The sequence below is a fragment of the Gekko japonicus genome, unplaced genomic scaffold (assembly GCF_001447785.1).
Source record: "Gekko japonicus isolate JY-2015 unplaced genomic scaffold, Gekko_japonicus_V1.1 scaffold165, whole genome shotgun sequence".
In the NCBI taxonomy this organism is placed as follows: Eukaryota; Metazoa; Chordata; class Lepidosauria; order Squamata; family Gekkonidae; genus Gekko; species Gekko japonicus.
Window position 1 is genome coordinate 532753 of NW_015163097.1, and position 19876 is coordinate 552628.

Genomic DNA, 19876 nt, shown 5'->3' on the forward strand with positions numbered 1-19876 from the left:
TGACTGACTCACATACTCATCCAATCAGATTCACTTCCAAAACCCCTCCCCCTCTCTGTCAACCACCAATCATACCACACTTGCCTCTCTCAACCACTCTAGTCTATCTACCACAGCCATGCAACCAAACTTTTAAAGAGACACACACAGAGAGACACAAGGAATAATTACAGTAAGAATTAAGCATTACACATTTCTTCCCCTCTCCACTTCCGCTCTACAGTAGAGAAGCCACAGTCAAGGTTTGGAAATATAACTTGGCAGTGTGATACATCACTGTGGCCTTGGTAATCTACATTACTTGCTAAAAACAGATATTGAGAAGAAATAGTATACTGATGGTATTTTACACTTCTTATGTATACAAGATAAGTAGAGATAAGTAATCTGTTTACAGCTGTAGTACTATACACCTGAGGCGCCAAAATGCAACACTATTTATTCAGCATAATCTCCTGTTAACAATCTGTGCTCTAAAAATGGAAAATGTATTTATTTGATCCTGTTTTTATAAATCTTTTGACAAAAGACCAGTTAACTTTCAGGAACATAAACAACCTTGGTTATTTGATACAGCGACAGAAATATATTTTGAGAGTGTATCCAAAACAGTTACGACCTGTACTGCTCTTCAGCTCCGGCCTCATTAAAGCTTACTTTTTCACAGAATGTTACCACACTACTTTACCTAATGAAAACACAGGATCTTCGTATAGTTTTTTGCTGACACTATAATCTAAAGTGTTTTACAATTCCTAAAAAGCAAGAAGTTCAAGATACTGAAATAGTATACCTACACACTCACTTCTAAATACTCAAGGATACTGTGGCACAGCCAACAGCAAATGACAGGGAAACCTATTTTCAGTGCATACGCAAGACACATAAGTGAGCTGTTTGCAGAATGTCACAATAATAAGCAAGGAAACAACTGGCTTTGAGAAAGATATCATAACCTCTACTGAACTGTAATCAATGGACAATACTTGATTATGTAAGTACCTATGCTGGTGTTCAGGTATTTTCAGACAGAGAACAAAGTAACACTGCGTTAACTGCACCAATTAAAAGAAACAATACAGGGTGATATAATTAAAAGCTACCATTAATACAACCAGGTTCTTAATACCACATGGGCAAACATAAGTCAGGCAATTTAGTAACTCAGATGGTTGCTGTTTTCTTTACAGCACATATTGGGAACTGTCTTGTACCCTTTTATAAAGTAAATAAATACAATTTTAAATAATGTTTTTCTGTGTACTGAGATTTTTTTTAAGGAAATATTAATGTTAGAATTAATTCTAAGACTTTGGAGGGAATAAATAATCATTAGGTTTAACCAGTCAGATCCAGACTGGGAACCTAGTAGCTACCCCCCCCCCCAATTAACTCTTTTGTTATTTACCTTTTAGCATGGTCCTCCCAGTTGATCCTCCTACGATATTTAGTGTACCACTTCTTGCTCCCAATGATGTAGTTGCTTCTAGTAGAGCACCACTGATAAAATCTGAAAGTGAAGTCCTGCATAAGGTAGCACGATACTCAGCAGGGCTTTGAATACGTGGTTTTATGCAAGAGCCATTGCCTTTGCAACAGCAGTTTGCATGGTGTGCTAGTGGTTCCCTCACACAGTGGGAAAAATATTCCAAAGTATCTTCTGCTCCTTTTGCTAACTTGAAGCTCTGTCAAAAAACAAAAGAGGAAAAGTTTGTGAGCAAATAAAGTTAACCACGGCATGCTGCATTTTCAAACAGTTAAGTAATCTACCGTCCTCAAACACTTTACAAGTTTTGGAATCCAAAACCAATTGGAGTCAAGGTCAAACAACATTTTAAAAGATTGCTAATAGACTGTTGGAAGAACACAACTTGAGAATATATTGGTCATTACACCAAAAGGGAGGATTTGAAGACAGAGAGAGGTGTTCAATGGCAAATTTGGCCTGGTCTCCACATACGACATAATGATGTGGACTGTTAGGGTTGTCAGCTCTGGGTTTGGAAATTTCTAGAGATAGGGGGGTGCAGTATGGGAGGGGCATCAACAGGGTATAATGCCATATAGTTCATCCTCCAAGTCAGACAGGAGGGCCTGGTGTGACATGGTCCATGGGGTCATGAAGAGTCGGACTTGACTGTGCGACTGAACAACAACAACCAAGCCAGCCACTTCCTCCGGGGAACTGATCTCTGTTGTACAGAGACCACTTGTAATTCTGGGAGATCTCTAGGCCCCACCGGAGAATGGCCATCCTGTGGATTGTACTATTTCAGACTATGGGTGAGGGATAGAATCACAGAATCATAGAGTTGGAAGGTACTTCCAGGGTCATCTAGTCTAACCCCCTGCACAATGCAGGATATTCACAAATGCCTCCCCCTCCACACCCGCAGTGACCGCAGTTCCACGCCCAGAAGATTTTTTGAAATTCTCCTAAATTACATTTTTTGAAATTCTCCTAAATTACAATTTTCTGTTAGTGGAAAACTAAGCATACATAGATAGGCCAGAATCTTTCGCTACAATTAGCAAATTCGTTTTGGCCAGTATTTTTACATGAGAGAAGCGTTAAAAATGTCACACACACACACACCCCTTTTGCCCCAGTCAAAAAAGGCCCATTTTGCCCCCTTGTTTTGCTGCATAGGCCGGATCTTAGAGACAGTGTGTGAGAAAGGACACCATAATTTAAGAGAGCAAAAGAAAAACAGGTTGCTGACCTGTAACCCGTGATCTTCGAGTGGTCATCTGTGCATCACACCAAGGTTGTGATGCACAGAGACCACAAAGAAGATCCTCAAGAGCCTGAAGATGACAGAGCTGAAGGAGTGAAGGTGCCCAGCAGTAATGTGCCAAGAGAAGGGCAGAAATATAAGTAGGGATAAACCTGAAGACAACTTTAAAGCTAAGCACAAAGAGTTTTTGTTAGCTAGTGGAAGGGTTGCGAAGCACAAGCATTTGAGCAAGGTATTTACATAGCCTGAGAGATTAATGATTTTGGCAACAGAGTTCTGGACAGTCTCATTAAGCATCATTTTGTCATCTATAATGAAGTTAATTGTCTGAACGGTTAATACCACTGTACACTTCTACAGGTCCAGTCCCTCAGAGGAGGCATTGTATATTTACTGAAACTCAGAACCCTGCCTTTAGGGTTGCCAACTCCAGGTTGGGAGATTCCTGGAGATTTGGGGTGGAGTCTGGGGAGGGTGGGGTTTGGACAGGAAAGGGACCTCAGCAGGGTATAATATCACAGTGTCAACCCTCCAAAGCAGCCATTTTCTTCAGGGGAACTGATCTCTCCGTTGTCTGGAGATGAGTTGTTATTCCGGGAGATCTCCAGACCCCTACCTGGAAGACAGTAACACTACCTGCATTCCCTACAAACAAATCCCAAAGCAAAAGCAAAAAAAAAATCCAGAAGTTCGATATTGCTTCAGAAAGAAGGGTACAAGAGCACAGGAGTGTCTTGTTCATTTGTCCATTTGGACTGATGGCTTTATACAAAACATTTCAATTAGTGCATGTCAACCTATAAAGAATTGCATTCAGAACTCCTTAGGAAGGAGTCACCTCTAGAACGGTTATTATTTAATGAGTTGAAAGACAGCATCTGTGATTCGTAGTGTTGAGACAACCTGACCTTTTAAAAAGCCTTTCTTCTTCACATTGCAGTGCACCAAGTGAGCTCCTCGGTCAATCAACACCATTAATCAAGCTCAGCATTGATAGCAGATATGGGAGTATTAACCACAGTAAAGACACAATTTGGAACCATTTATGTAACAGTATGCTGAAGAACAACTGCATGACACCTACTAGCTTTCTGAAATTTAAACTGCTGTATTTTCATAGTACTTTATTTGGTATTGTTTGTTATGGTTTTTTCCCCCTTCATTCATGACACACATCTTTGAAAAGCAGCATGTTTAAGATTGGAGGGAGGGAGATTATATCTTTCAGTTCAGGAGATGACCTAATTTTTCTCATTTACTTCTAAAAAGGTGTATTGTTTAATATCCATTTAGATAACTATGAATGCCAGCACTTAATTTCAACTGCAATGTTCCTTCAAATGCATAAACACACATTTCAGGAAATGTTGCCTCAAGTCAATGGATTGCATGGCATCTAGACTGCTAGAGTCTGCTGTTTCCCAATACCAAGCAACTGTTCTGCCACCAAAGTGAGCCAACACATTTCTTCATCAGATTATCTATGATGGGGAACTACTCTATATACCACCTGCTGCTTCACACAGCAGGTTCCAGCCTCTTCTTGCAAGCAGGGATGTGAAGGACCACAAAACAACTAGAAAGGCTGAGGAGACATTTTTCTATTCCCCACTGAGGACTTTTTTGTCCATTTTCCAGTGGAAAAATTAGAAATTTGGGGGAATGTTGAAAACAAGACTTATATTAAATATTTTCTATTTTAGAGCAAATAAAACACTATTTTAAGACAAGGTTCTACTCTATCAAAATGCTCTCTAACAATTTGCTATGAAGTATACACTATTTTCATGCATAACATACATTAAATAACGGTAAATCCTATGTTTAACGTAGACATTTGCAATATGAAAATCTAATGCAGCAAGTCCTGAACTATAGTTTTCAGTGAGTTATCTACTATGACTCCAAGATCTCTCTCTTGGTCAGTCTCTGTTAAGTTCAGACCCCATCAATGTGTATTTATAGTTAGGATGTTTGGCTCCAATGTGCATCACTTTGCACTTGGCCACACTGAACCCCATTTGCCATGTTGATGCCCACTCACCCATCCTCGACAGATCCCTGTGGAGTGCCTCACAATCCTCCCTGGTTCTCACCGCCCTGAACAACTTCGTGTCATCCGGAAATTTAGCCACTTCACTGCTTACTCCCAACTCCAAATCATTCATGAACAAGTTAAAAAGCATCGGACCCAGTACTGATCCCTGCGGTACCCCACTGCTTACCACCTTCCACTGAGAAAATTGCCCATTTATACTCACTCTCTGTTTCCTATTAATTAGCCAGTTTTTGATCCACAAGAGGACTTGTCCTTTTATCCCGTGACTATTGAGCTTACTTAGGAGCATTTGATGAGGAACTTGATCAAAAGCTTTCTGGAAGTCAAGGAACACAACATCTATTGGGTCCCCCTTGTCCACATGTTTGTTCACTCACTCAAAGAACACTAACGGGTTAGTGAGACAAGATCTTCCCCTACAGAACCCATGCTGAGTCATGGAGGATCATGAGGGCAGCGATGGCTTTCTCTTTGAGGAGGAGGAATTAGAAGCCCCCCTTACCGCCAATCCCAGAGGAAACTCTGACAAGATTGGCCAGATTCGACACGGAGCCGCTTCTTGCCACCATGACTGAACACCTGGCCCACAGAAGTGGTTGGAACTGCAAAAGTGCACCCAAAAGTGGCGCCATTGCCAAATGCCAGCAGAGCCCGCGGCCTCCTTGTCCCCCAGCACTGACTGGCGGCCACTTTAATCGCCCAGACGGGGGCTGCAGAGTGGGTCTCCCCACATCCATAAGCTCTTCGGTCAATGCAGGGCTTGGCGGGAATAATCAGAAGCAATGTTTGGAGGCAGCAGCAATGAACACAGTGCCAGGGCCCCATTCTGATGACAGCTCACTGGGTCTACTCATGAGTAAAGTGCAAGAAGCCAGGCCCTCTATTCTTTCTTCTGATTTTCTTGCCCTCATTAGGCAAACTATGCATGAAACTGAAAGTTTCTGCCATGGGGGAAACCTTAGAATAGACAGAACCCGATCCATAACCTTCCCCTCCCCTTTCCTCACCCCAATAGGGTGGTTCAGAAAGGTTGTCTTCCTGTAAAGGAGGGCTTCAATGGCCCACTAAAGTGGCTTGGAAGGAGTCTTCTAATAGGAAAAGAGGAAGAGATAGTTCACAATGGGAGCCAGACACCTCTTCAGATAGCAATCCAGAGGAAAAGGAGGAGGGAACGTTTCTTTCTGGCAAGGAAAAGGATGAGACAGCAATTGCTGAGCAGTCAGTCAGATTCTTTAAGCCAGAAGATTATCAGTATCTATTATCTTAGACTTTGGCAGCCCTTGAGCTCCAAGAGACCCACTGTGGAGAGGAACTGGTTTCCACACCTTCATATCACAAGAGCAGACCCAAAGGGAATAAGGAATTCTTCCCTGGATCTAGTGTAGCTGTTATGTATTGGGGCTGGAACATCCCAGGACTGTCTACCAGAGACTGGCTGAGCTTGGAGCTCTAGAACAATAGCCCACCAGGACTCTGGAGGTGACCAATGAGGAATTAATGTTATGTAAATAGCCTATCGTTGGGAGTTGGGTGTGGTTGGGTGTGGTGTTTGCATGCTGTTTGAAAAGGGCTGTTGCCCTGGTCTTGTATCTGCTGAATCACTAATAAAGCTGAGCTGATCACTAGATTTAGGGTCTGCTCATCCATGGAACCCAGTATTTAACAGTAGCTGAGAGGGTTTTTCCATTCCCTGAATTCTTTGAAAAGCAGTTAAAGGCTGAATGGGTTAAACCTATGGCTAAGAGGCAATTTCCAGGATTCATTAAGAAATTATATGCCTTACAATCTTTCATTAATGCATTTTTGGGGTTCCTTTGGTAGATGACCCAGTCATCACATTGCAGTCCTCTGGACTTTTATCAGAAGATGGCCAAGGCTCTCTCTTCACCCTAAAGAAGGCCCATGAGGGCACAGCCATGGTGATTAAGGCTTCCACCACAGCTTCCACAGTTTCCAAGGCGGTCACAGTTTGGTCTAGGAAACTTCTTCTGCTCCTTCCAGCAGAATCGTCACCTTATCGAGAGGGCCAACAGAATCCTAAAAGCCACTTCCTTTATAGCAGATGGTACATTAGATTCATAAATCTTTTCCTCAAGGGCCATGGTATCTGCAGCTGCTGACAGGAAGATGCTATAGTTGCACACCTGGCAAGGGAACTTACACTCTAACGCAATAGTCACAGCATACCCATCCCAGGGGGACGAGTTATTTGGCGACACTCTTGACAAGTTACTGGTGGAGACTGGGGATAAGAAAAAGGAACTCCCCAGCATGCTAAGGTGCATGACAGAAGACCCTTTGGGAATTATTCCTTTCATTCCCTGCATGTACTTCCCAAATTCCAGCAAGACAAGAGAAGATTCAATTGGGCTCCTTCTAGACAGCCTTTCATTTTTTTAAAAGTTTATTTATTTGGTTTTCAGAATAATATATTCAGAATAATATATACAGCCTTTCAGAAGAGGACTTTTCAATACCTGATTTAACAAACAGGCAAACAACAGATTAGAAAGACCCGATCGAGATGAGAAACCTTCAAAAGAATGACTACGCATCAATTGGGGGGGGGGGAGCTGCCTTTTTCACTTTCAAGATGTCTGGGTGAACTCTCAGGCAATAGTTACCAAGGGTTATACCACAGAGTTCGTCAGACCTCCACCAGAACGTTTTCTAATTTCTCCCCTGCACAAGAACCCAGAAAAACAGTGCACGATGAACACAGTGATTCAGCACTTTCTCAGCATTCAAGCCATAGAATCTGTCCCCGCTCCATAAGGGGAACATGGAATATATTCCATCTTCTTCACCATACCAAAATAGAATTAAGATTGGAGAGCAATCTTGGATCTGAAATACCTCAACAAATTCATCAAGCTGAGGCATTTCAGAACGGAGACTCTCAAATCAATAACCAAATCTCTGCAGCCAGAGGGATACCTCACTTTGATAGATCTATCATCTAACAGAGGCCTACCTCCACGTTCCAATCTTCCCAGTCCATGGTTCTGCATAGGAGGGTCCCATCTACAATTCAGGGCTCTCTCATTCAGCCTCTCAACAGCTTCAAGAGTCTTCTCGAAAAACTTGATCAACCCAGTCATAAAATTAAAGAACAAGGGATTCACACCCACCCTTTCTTGAACAATGTGTTGATCAGATTGAGTTCCAAGATCATGCCAAGACACAGAAGCAAACATTAGTTGTCTACAAGTGCATGGATCCATCATCAAAAATGTTCCCTGGAACCAGTACAGCAGCTAGAACATCTGGACACCATTGCAGACACCATGTCCAACTGCCTTTTCTTGACAGAAAAGAAGGCAAGGAAGATGAAAGAAATGACAGAGTCAGTAATCAAAAGCAAATCATCATCACTAATGATGCTTCCAAAACTAATGGGCCTGCTGGTTTCAAACATCAATGTTGTCCAATGGGGATGTTTCCACATGAGACCCCTGCAGCTACCTCTGGGACCATTCCAATTCTAGATTATGAGGAAAGAGGACTTCTCCATTTGTGTACCACTAACAGTAAAAACCAGTCTAGTTTGGTGGACAAGAATGTCCAATCTGTTGCAGGTGAAGAAATATTACATCCTAGAGGTGAAGCAGATCTTCACAGGCACCAGCCTGTCAGGATGAGGAGCAATGTTAGACCACTTCAGGGTCAATGGTCAAGAGCAAGACAAGTTTACCCATCAACCTCTTGGAGCTTTGAGACATACATCTCACTCTACTCCACTTTGGTACACAGTTAGTCAGTCAGCATGTCTTGATAAGAACGGACAACAGGTCGGCCGAAGCATACCTCAACAAACAAGGGGGTTCCAGACCATCAGTGCTTCACAAGGAGGTGACCAAGATCTTGGCGTGATCAGAGAGGAACCTGGCCTCAATAAATGTAGAACATATCCAGGGCTCCATAAATGTTCCAGCAGATTGGCTCCACAGTCAGACCATCCGGGAGGGAGAATAGTCCCTTGAGAAAGACTTTCAGCTAATCACGTCTCACTTCAGCTTCCCGCTGGTGGATGTCTTTGCATCGCCAACCAACCACCAACTTGATTGCTACTTCACCAGATACTTCCATCCCAAAGCTGAAGCCACCAATGCCCTAACATCGCAATGGCCAATCTTTGCCTTCCCACCCATACCAGTTCTACCCAAGCAGATCAGAAAGATCAAGGAATAGAAGGCAGAAGTCATCTTAATAGTACTGTTTTGGCCTCGTCAACCATGGTTCTCAGGCCTTCAGGAAATGGTGAACCATCCACCCCTGACACTCCTGCTGTCTCTGGATATGCTCCAACAGGAACCAGTCTGGCATCCACATGCAGAGTGATTGCATCTGACCACCTGGAGAGTGAAAGGAGCAACGTTCTGTGGTTAGGTTATACTCCAGGGGTGACAGATACCTTGCAAGCTTCTAAGGAAGCAATCAACTAACAGAATGTACAACGTGCCCTGACCTGGACAGCCCAGGCAAGACCGATCTTGGAAGATAAGCAGGGCCGACCCTGGCAAGTAATTGGAAGAAAGACCTCCAAGGAATACCAGGGCTCGGGAGACAGAGCCACACAATCAAGCCACCTCTCTGAAATCTCCAAACCCCACTAGGGATCACCAGAAGTCACCATGACTTCCAGACATGCAAGCATACACATACACCCCCGCAAAAACAAAAAACAAAAAAGAATCTGCAATGCCACCTGGAAAGCATTTGTTAGGTGCAGTAGGAGGAAAGAAGTTGATCCATTAAATCCTCAAGTTAAGTTCATCTTAGCATTCCTACAAGATAGGCTTACCAATGGCCTCAGGGCTTTCACCCTTAGAAGGCAGGTTGCAGCACTAGCTACGGTGTTACCACAGTTTAAAGGTCTCAGTCTATCCAATCACCCACACATACAACGCTTCCTCAAAGGCATGGCTCAGAAAGAACCTCCACAGATACATAGATTTCCCAAATGGAAGCGGCACATAGTTCTAACTGCCCTCACCAGACCTCCTTTTGAGCTGATTAAGGAGATTCCTATTAAATGGTTAAAGATAAACACCCTCTTCCTTATAGCAGTCACATCAGCAAGGAGGGTTTTGGAGTTAGGTGCAGAGCGATGTGTTTTTCAGAAAGATAAATTAGTTGTGAGAACTGATCCAACTTTTAAGACAAAGGTCAACGTGGCCTCCCACAGGTCTCAGGAAATCTGCCTTTTCTCTTTTTGCACACTCTGGACATGAGGAGAGCAACGAAAAAGTACATATGTAGAACTGAGCATAACAGGAAAATGGATACTTTGTTCATAAATATTTCTCCACCAAATAGAGGAAAGAAAATGTCCAAGTCTGCCATCAGTAGTACTCTTAAAGACTGTAGATCAAGATGGGTAGCCGTGTTAGTCTGTCTGTAGCAGTAGAAAAGAGCAAGAGTCCAGTAGCACCTTCAAGACTAACAAAAAATGTGGCAGGGTATCAGCAATGTCTCATATCCTGCCACATATTTTGTTAGTCTTTAAGGTGCTACTGGACTCTTGCTTTTTTCTGCTCTTAAAGCTTGTATTATGGAGGTCTACAAGCTCCACAAATTGGAGGTTACATCTGGGATTGTGGCTCACTCAGTGAGGAGTGCCTAAACAAATGCAGCCTTTGCCAAGCACGCCACAGTAGAAGAGGTTTGCAAGGCAGCTACCCAGTCATCCATCTCCACCTTCATAAGGCACTACAAATTAACTACATACAAATTGGGTCATTTCGTAGAAAAAGAGCTAGGGGAACTCATTAGCATAACTCATTAGCATATGCCATACCCCCTGACATCAAGGGCCCGGCGGTGGACCTGCAAGGCCAGCGGGAGTGCGAGGAAGCCCCGCCAAGGCCCTCCCTGGCTCCAGGCAGGCAGGGGTGGGGAGAGGCGGGGAGGAAGCAACTTACCCTCCCTCTTCTCCTGCCTCCTCCTGGCTGAATGAGGGCTGGAAGCAGGGCAGCCGGAAGCAGGGGGCGGGGATTCATCATGTGCCCCGCCCCCTGCACCTCACCCGGGGGAACGGTGTTCCCCCGCGTCCCCCCCCGAAATGACCTCTGCATACAATTCAGCCGATGCTGCCTTTGGCAGAAGAGCACTAACAGCATATCCTAGACACAGAAGACGATGGCCCACTGCTTTGGAAGGTCCCACCAAGATGTCCTCCACCTCAGAGGGACAACCAACCATTGGATACTTACCATGAAGGGTCCTTCTCCTCTGAGGAAAGGGGGACATCTTGTCCCTCCCAAAGTCATTGTCATTCTTCATTCTTTATTTCAACAGGACTACTTCCTGTTCTAATTATTCCTTTTATACTTGTCTGTTAATCATCCATTTTCCTTGTTGTAGTTCTTGTGTGTTGATTCTGTCACAGTGTTAAGGTATGCATCAACTGCTTTTGGAGTCGCCAGAACTGAAGAGAAGAGTGACTCCCACAGCAGAAAGGGGGGAAATGTTGTTCCTGCCTTCCTGAATGGACAGTGGGAATCACCCACCAAGATGTTCTCCTTTCCTCAGAGGAGAAGGACCCTTCACGGTAAGTACTCAATAGTCAATTTTTATCTGTATTTAATCAATCCCAGAATGCCTCAAGTAGTAGGCATACATATGAGACTTTCTATTATTTTCAGAAAATACATACAAAAAAACAGTTACCAATTATAGGCCCCGTTCACACGAGGCATTTTGGGCCGGGAGAGGGCCAGATCGGAGACGGAGCAAACGGGCGCGATCCCATGCCAACATCTGGCTGGCGTTGCGCTCCCATCTCCGATCCGGCCCTTCCCCCGATGCAGCGTGTCAAAAGTGAACCACCTACCAAGGTGGTTCATCCGGATGACGCGCCGCAAGCCGGGCTGTCGGATCGCCGGCGCGTCTTTGCGCCGGCGCATCCCTGGCTCCTAGCCGAACTGCGCATGCTCCGACATGCGCAGTTCGGCAGGCTCCCTGTCAGGGCCGTGTTTTCTCCCCAGCGTCAGATCATGCCGGGGAGAAAAGGCGCCGCGGCCAGGGGATCCGTGAGATCCTGCCGCGGCGTCTCAACTTTGGCGCGGCTTTTAAAAGCCACGCTTTTAGAGGCTTTTCCCCTGCCGTGTGGCAGGGGCCATAGTTAATTTTTTCAAAATATCTTAAAACTTTGCAATGAAATTCCTGGCTGTTGCTTAAATCGCATTAAATTTGTCTTAAGCAGTTAAGAAAGCAACCTTCTGCTTGTAAAAACAGGCAGCATTGCTTTGTTGTAACAATGACTTTAAAATAATGATGTTAATTATACAACTGTATAAAACTAGACTCTATGACACTTAGTTGTCTCCAGAGAGTTTGCATTTCACCTATTGTTTTCAAATACTGTCTAGTTTTCTCCACTGCACTGGAACTTTACCAAAGAGATGATACAGAGTTGAAGGTTAGAGACAAGTAAATGAAGCATGCAGCTGTTTGAAATCTGATGTCCAAAGACAAGCCCTCAACCTCCCATTATATGGGCAGCTCTGGCCTGATAGGAGGGTTGGATTAACAATTCATCATGGCCAGGCAATGTCAAGAGGTTTCCATCAGGAGTTACCATTCCTTCTGCTGTTCTTCTAACATATTCATACTCTTTAAAGTAATGTTATACAAATGGGCACCATCTGCTGACAGTTGAATAAATAAGGATACTGTGTATTCGCTGTAATATAGTGATTCGATACTAACTGTAATGCATCTGAAATGCAACCAAAGACTGCCATGTAAATTAGGGATGCCAACATCCAGGTGGGGCCTGGAGATCTCCAGGAATTACAACTGATCTCCAGAATTAGGGATTAGTTTCCCTGGAGATAACGGCTATTTGGAGGGTAGACTCTATGGCCCTTTCTGCATTCTTTCCCCTAAGAGCCAGTTTGGTGTAGTGGTTAAGTGCACGGACTCTAATCTGGGAGAACTGGGTTTGATTCCCCACTCCTCCACTTCTACCTTGGGCAAGCCATAGTTCTGATAAGAGCTGTTCTTGAAAAAGAGCAGTTTCTGTCAGAGCTCTCTCAGCCCCACTTACCTCACAGGGTGTCTGTTGTGGGGAGGGGAAGGAAAAAGAAGTTTGTAAGCCGCTCTGAGACTCGCTTGGGTAGTGAAGGGCGGGGTATAAATCCAATCTCTTCTTCTTCTCCTCCTTTTGATCTATGTTCACCGTGGTGTCCTCCAAGCAATTCTGCACTAAGATCGAATTCAATCTTCTTTTTAATCCAGGTTTTTTTCCCATTCTGCACTAAAATTGAGTTCAAACTTCTTTTTATTCTGGGTTTTTTGTCCATTCTGCATTACATTACCTCCCTTCAGTGGTCAGACCAGTTTCAGCCTGCTGTTGCCCTGGGTTATTTGGATGCTGTTTTGCCATGGACTTAAATTGCCTGAGAAAATCCAGAGTGGCAGGCAAATGCAGAAAGGACCTATGACTATACCCCACTGAGTTCCCTCCCTTCCTCAAACCCCACACTTCCCAGGCTCCACCCCCAAATCTCCAGGAGTTTCCCAATCGGACTTGGCCACTTCCCAGGCTCCACCCCCAAATCTCCAGGAGTTTCCCAATCGGACTTGGCAGCCCTATAGCCTCCAGAATGGCTGTAAAAGGATGCGAAAGGCAGTATCATGGCAACTACACAGGCACTGCTCTGCAAGCTTAAAGTGTGCAAAAATGTTTCCATTTTAATTGACAAAATGGTTTGCCACAAAAGAGACGAGATTATCACGCTTTTCAGTGGTTTGGGGTTTTCCAGCCCTCTGTCTCTGTTAATTTAAAAAAGAAAAACAAGCTGGTGTAAAATGGTGGCTAAGAGTGTCATATGAGAGCTGGGAATCTGAAGTGCTTTGTAAATGCCAAGAATAAAAATCTGAGCTATCAATCAAGATTCAATGCTATAATTCCAAAATGTGCTGAAAACAACAAAACGGTTCTCATCAGAGGGTAAAAAGAACTAGCACATTCTTTCCATGATATAGCTTGGGGGGGGGGGGAGTAAACAAGACAGAACAGAACGTAGGACCCTGAAGACCTAATTACAATCTTTTTCAGACTGCACAATCAAATGTACTGGGAGCCCCACCTACCACCTATGCATGACCCATAATCCTCCTGATACACATGGCCGCCACATTGTGTCCACAGAGGCAGTGCATGTTTTACTAAAGATGTACAAATATGGTAAATATATGTGCTGACCCTATTAGCAAAATGCTAACTGGAAAATAGGGAAGCTAGTTTCTGTTGGATTCGTTTAGCAGAGCTATGTTACGCAGTGAAAATAAAATGGACACAGACACGTGCATATATTAACATATAATAAAAGTTTACTGAAAAAACAAGGGAAGAGTTACGGGGGGGGGGGGGGGAGTAACAGACATTCTAACTAGTCTCCAAGTTGCTTGTTTGTTTGCTCAAACTCCTGAACTCTGCATTCTGAGAGGGGGAAAAAAGGAGAGAAAGTTTACCTCCAAAGCCCCACCTCTTGTGTACATGACAAACTGCTTGTAGCATCCTCAATATATTGATTAGCCAACAGTAATTCCCAAACTCATTTCATTATGAACAATACCTTCCCTTCTCTGGTGGAAAACAACGTGCGTAACACCTAATTGGTTCTGTGCTATTAACTAATATTAACTACATAAACAACAGTTTAACTCTTTCATGACTGAAGTATGACATTTGTGAATCCCAACAGTTTCAATCTGAGCAGAGGTTGAAGGATTAAACCTCTTACCTCCCACACAGCCCTGAGGCAAACTGAGGCTACATGAGTCTGCAGTTTTCCCTCATATATAGGAGGAAAAGCAATTTGGTAGAAATTGGGAAAGGGGACAGCATTTAGCATCTTCAGCTACTCCTTCACTATAATGTTTCCCTCCTTAAAGCAGCTTTTCCTGGGAGAAGGGGGGCAAGGGTTCAGTTGCACATGTTTGCTCTATTTATGTTACCTTAAAAGGTCACTATCTCCACGCATTAAAAAACTACTTGGTTGTTAATAAGGTATTCCAAGAGAAAAACGTTTGCCCATACTTTCAACCACAGAGGTAAGGCACAGATTCTATAACACAAAAAGAGGAAACCTGTTTTTTAAAAAAATAATAATAATGATTTAATCAGAATACCCAGTTCGTTCTCAACAAGCAACTAACATACTATGAATAAGCCATTCTTGGCTCCGCAAACTACTTCTGTTGTAAAGATAAACAGTCATCAGTAACCCGTGGAAGAACAAGACTGGTGATATATCTGGTCTGTAATTCAATATAAACAGTCCATAACTCAAGAAGGTGTTGCAAATTACACTTTTTTAAAAAACATACAACTCAACACAAAAGCCCTTATGTAACAAATGTACTACAGAGGCGTCAGGGTTGCCTCAACTATAGTGCCTGGAAACAGAACTGTCCTAAAAATGTAATTGATGGAGACATCCTGTTTCAGATTTACAAGATATATATGTTTCCAGGAGTTGTCAAAAGTAAACTTTTTTTAAAAAGTGTAGATATTAATGGGCTAGTTCCAACAGTGCCTTGTGAGAAGGGAAGGCCTACTATTCCTCTGGATCTCCCAGTCAATGTGCAGCTCCTGCACTGCAACCCTTGATGTTCCCAAGTGTTTCCCAGCACTCAAGAGCTGCTCTTGGGAGCACTGGGGATTTCAGAGAATGGAGGGAGGCAGGAACATCCACTCCCTGAATGCAGCTCCTACTCACAGTTCTTATGACCTAACCCAGTGCATCCAGCATAAACACTGTAATGGAGAGAAGCAGACATTCCTTCTTATGCCACTTGTTGGATATGGACACAGGAAGTAACAAATAAGATCAGTATTTGTATTTTTGTTCCTTAAAGACAGCATTATAGATTAGCATACGATGTTATGGTCTTTTCATGCCATCTGTCATCAGATTCAGATTTACCAAGTAAGAATCCAAGCAAATTAATTGTGATTCCTAGAGAAATAACCCCTTTGTGAAGGGAACGTTACCAATATCTTGAATTCACTGCGAAGAAATACCTGCTGCAGTCTTCAAAAACGTAATTAATATTTCATTATGTTTTTCAACAGCTCCAAGAGCAGAGAGAGTTATAGATTCTAGCTGAGCTGTGGGATGCAATAAGTAGAGGGCATGATCCAATCCTGTTTGCAAAATAAACAGCCCCTCTGTATGAGTAAGACCTTTAGAGCCAGTATGCCCAGCTGTTGGTAACCAAACTATGACATCTAAGTCATCAGACCTACAACATCAAAGCCAAGTTCCAAAGGGTAGTTTGTGGTACACAAACCAACAAAGAGGCAAGCCCTTGAGTTTTCCAGCTCAGGTTCTCACAAACTAACTATGCCAGGAGCATTTGGAGGGTTTGCAGTCCCTACAGTCTCCACAGTCAAGCTACAGCAAGGGCGAAAGATGCTGTTACCCTTTTCAAGGAAAAACTGCAGCTCACCTGTTGCTGAGACCAAGCTATCACAGGACAGGTCACTGCTGGAGCACTGGCCAAGTGGTAAATTCACTAGCAGGGCAAGAAGCTTAGAAGGCTGGTGATAGAGATGGCCCAACATATTAGTATCTTCAAGATTGCTGGAGTCATCATCATATGCCCGCTTTACCCAACCCCCAAGACAAAGACAAACAGGCACGCATGCCAGTAAGATGCCCACCTGGAAGTGGGGGTGGGGGCGTCTCATAAATTATTGTGTCTGGCGCTAGAGCCAGACATCATTCTGCGCCAGCTCTCTTCACACAGTGTATAATGGATGGACATGGTTGAACTGTAGGAATGACAGAAGTTATGCCAAAAAGAACAGGAAAAAAAGGAACAGGGATGGAAAAAGAGAAAGGAAGAAATGTTCAAGTGACTTGAAAACTGTATTTAAATTATTGTATCATAATAATAATAACAGTCTAAATGGTTTCAGATTTAATAATAACTTCTTGGGATGCCTCCTGTTCACTAGAACCAATATCACTCTCACTGCCTAACAAAACTGAATGTTTTTACAAGTATGCCAATTTAGTCTAAGATATTATCATTTATTTAACAGATTTTTATTAAAGAAACTTACAGTGCAACCTAGTGATCTTTGATATTTCCAAGGAACTTTCTTGTGTTTTCCTTAAAGCAAAGAGAACCAGGCATACTTGCCTCAACTTTCTCCTTTTCTGCAACTAGTCCCATGGAAAATCAGTCCTTCGGCACAATGCAGGCTTTGCTAAGATAAAAAAATATCTGATACAGATGTTACCAAAGTGAACCTTTAAAGCACCCAGAACCTTTAAAGTGGGGCATTATGACAGAAACCCTTCTTTGAAATATTTTAATATTTTTGTATTAGAAAAATAACATGTAGAAACCCATTTGTGGCTTTTATATTTATTTCCAAGTGGCATTGAAAAAAATCTACAAACACCAACCTAAATAATTAATAATGCAACAAGAAGATAACATTCAGAGAAAAACAACACACATATATCCTCACCGACAAATCCATATTTGGCAATTAAATAGACACCAAAAACAGATTAGCTGTTAATATGGTATCTTAAAAATGATTTTTATAGGGAAAAACTCAACTCAGCCTATTTCAATGGCATTCATAGGCCAAAGAACTGATAACCTTTGTGCAATAAAACCTTCTTACAATGACAACTATTTTCTCAGATAGTACTTTAAGACATGCCTAAACTTATTCAGCTGAGTGGTTCAAGAGAATCTCTGACTTCTTGGTTCAGTTTTTAAAATATGTATCCTGGGAAAACTGGACAAAGAAGGATACTATTTCAATATTTTTTCAGTAGTTTTTGGTACGGTGGAATCTGAATGTTTCTCCAACATGAAGCAGCATTCCTTGAGCACAGCTGTACTGAAAGTGGAGGATATAGGCTCCCCCCGATTTTTTTTAAAGAAACAAACTTCCTGTTGACTCAGGAACAAACTACATGTTCCGTGGGTGATCTATTTTTGAACTCCCATCCTTTTCCTTAACATTACGATCTGGGCCACAGTGGCATGGTGGAAGATAATTTTTTCCTCTCACATAGTTTTCCCAAACAGCAACTTCAGGGGCTGATTTCTACTAACCACAATACAGAAAACGCTAATGATATCTCTTTGTCTAATGGGAAAATTGCCAGTATTGTGAATATGATTTAATTTCTGCCACCTACCAAGCGTCTTCTTCTCAAAGTCAACTGTACGACTTCCATGAGACATCTAGTTTGCCCTTTTTCAGTATGGTTCCCAGTCCTCCAAAGTATGAGCACAGGCATGTCATCTGCTTGCATGCTCCCTCTTTCCTCTTCCCCCCCCTTCCCCCTCCTCCATTTCCTTTTTTTCAACAACCCGTCACTTGCTACTGCATCCAAACTGGGCAGACCATGACCTCTGCAAACCACAGTCAGACCCAAATATCAATCCATACAACTAATGGTTTACCAAGAAGGAAAATACTATATGTCTGCCCTGAAGTCACCAACATGATGATTGTGAAAACCCAACTTTAAGTTCTGAAAGGTCTCTTTATTTGTAGGAGTATATGTTGTTGTTAGCCATTCAGTTGTGTCCGACTCTTGGCGATTCTATGGGCCAGCTCTCTCCACGTTTCCTGATATTGCACTGATTTTTTTTTTGCAGTGGCAAGTGTCCACACAGTCTATTAAGCAGTGAGTTCCTACTCTTCTGCTACTGTGTAGCTTCCTTTCTTCATTCCTTCCCAGGCAATCAGGACAAAGACTGTCCGCACCTTTTCCCTTATATCTCTGCACCAAAAAGAGCTCAATGTTGTTGTTTTTTAAATGAAAGCTGGAAATTCAAAGGAACTAGGAGGTTATAAATGTATTGCACTACTGCACAACAGTAATTATCAATTTGTTAATTCCTCAAAAAAAAGCCCTTCTATGGCATAGTGGGAAACAGCTGCTATTAATAAAATGGTGCCGATGTGGACAGGACCTTAGAAATTGTGCACCTTCCCATCCAGATGGTTTGCAAACATGCTTGGGCTGTTTTCTTTCATAAAATATTATAGCAAAGCAGGTTTGGGAAGGATCGGAGCAAAACCTGGAAAGTGGATGATTAGAAGATAATGTCACGGGTATGCTTAAAAATAACCACTCAAGTTACAAAGTAAAGGTAGAAATAAACTTCCATACAGAAGCAGCCAGAATGATTTAATTTTGTTTAGTCAGAAACGACAAGACTATCTACCATGTCATATATAGACGACTAATACACTTTCTAAAATCCAAAGGTACTTAATAGGGTTGGATACTACAGATCCTTTCTTAAATCAGTAGAACTTTACTTTGGCTCAGTCAGCCTTATCCCAGTGCAAGAGGTTCTTCTGCTACAGGAACAGATACAAGGATTCCAACCCAATCAATTATGGTGTGCCTACTCAAGCATACTCCAAACCAACATGAAGTACATACGGAGTACTGCATTCAGTAGATTTATTTAATTTTTTTAAAAATCCAATTTCATTTATCTATCTTGTTCCTACCCAGAGTCTTCATGTGGCTTAAACATCTTTTATTTTTTTAAGTGCAGCATGAATTTATAATATAAACATTTGATGCTATTTTTTCATGGAAAACTCACTTTAAAAGAGTTGCAAACTGCTCCCATAAAGGAGGGAAGGTCATTTTATGACCTGGAAAATGCTAATCAATCAAGCACTGTGCACACCTGGCTTTGATGGCAAATTGACAGAAGCAGCTTCTCAGTTCTTGGCCAAGGAATTTTCCCATCTGTGTACAAGATGGTGACTGCCCTACTATGGTGGTCTGACCAACAAACATTATAGAATGGTTACACAGAAAGGATACTTCCCTACTGAGATGTAACCAAACTCTCTCAGTCTCTCATTTGCAACGAACTGCGCTACAGACAGAGGTCATTTCAGGGGGGATCGCAGTTCCCCCGGGTGAGGTATGGGAGGCGGGGCACATGACGAAGCCCTGCCCCCTGCTTCCGGCCGCCCCTCTTCCGGCCCTCATTCAGCCAGGAGGAGGCAGGAGAAGAGGGAGGGTAAGTTGCTTTCTCCCTGCCTCTCCCCACT

The 19876-nt window shown here is 42.8% G+C and overlaps 1 protein-coding gene across 5 annotated transcripts in view; it reads right to left on the reverse strand.

Moving 5' to 3' along the window:
• The window catches only part of PLCE1 (phospholipase C epsilon 1), a 208954-nt gene that overhangs the window by 101743 nt on the left and 87335 nt on the right, over positions 1–19876 (reverse strand). For all 5 annotated transcript variants that reach the window (XM_015406644.1, XM_015406647.1, XM_015406646.1 and 2 more), the window contains exon 3: positions 1409–1685. In XM_015406644.1, coding sequence (XP_015262130.1) covers positions 1409–1685 — 277 coding nt within the window. The remainder of the gene's footprint in view (positions 1–1408; positions 1686–19876) is intronic.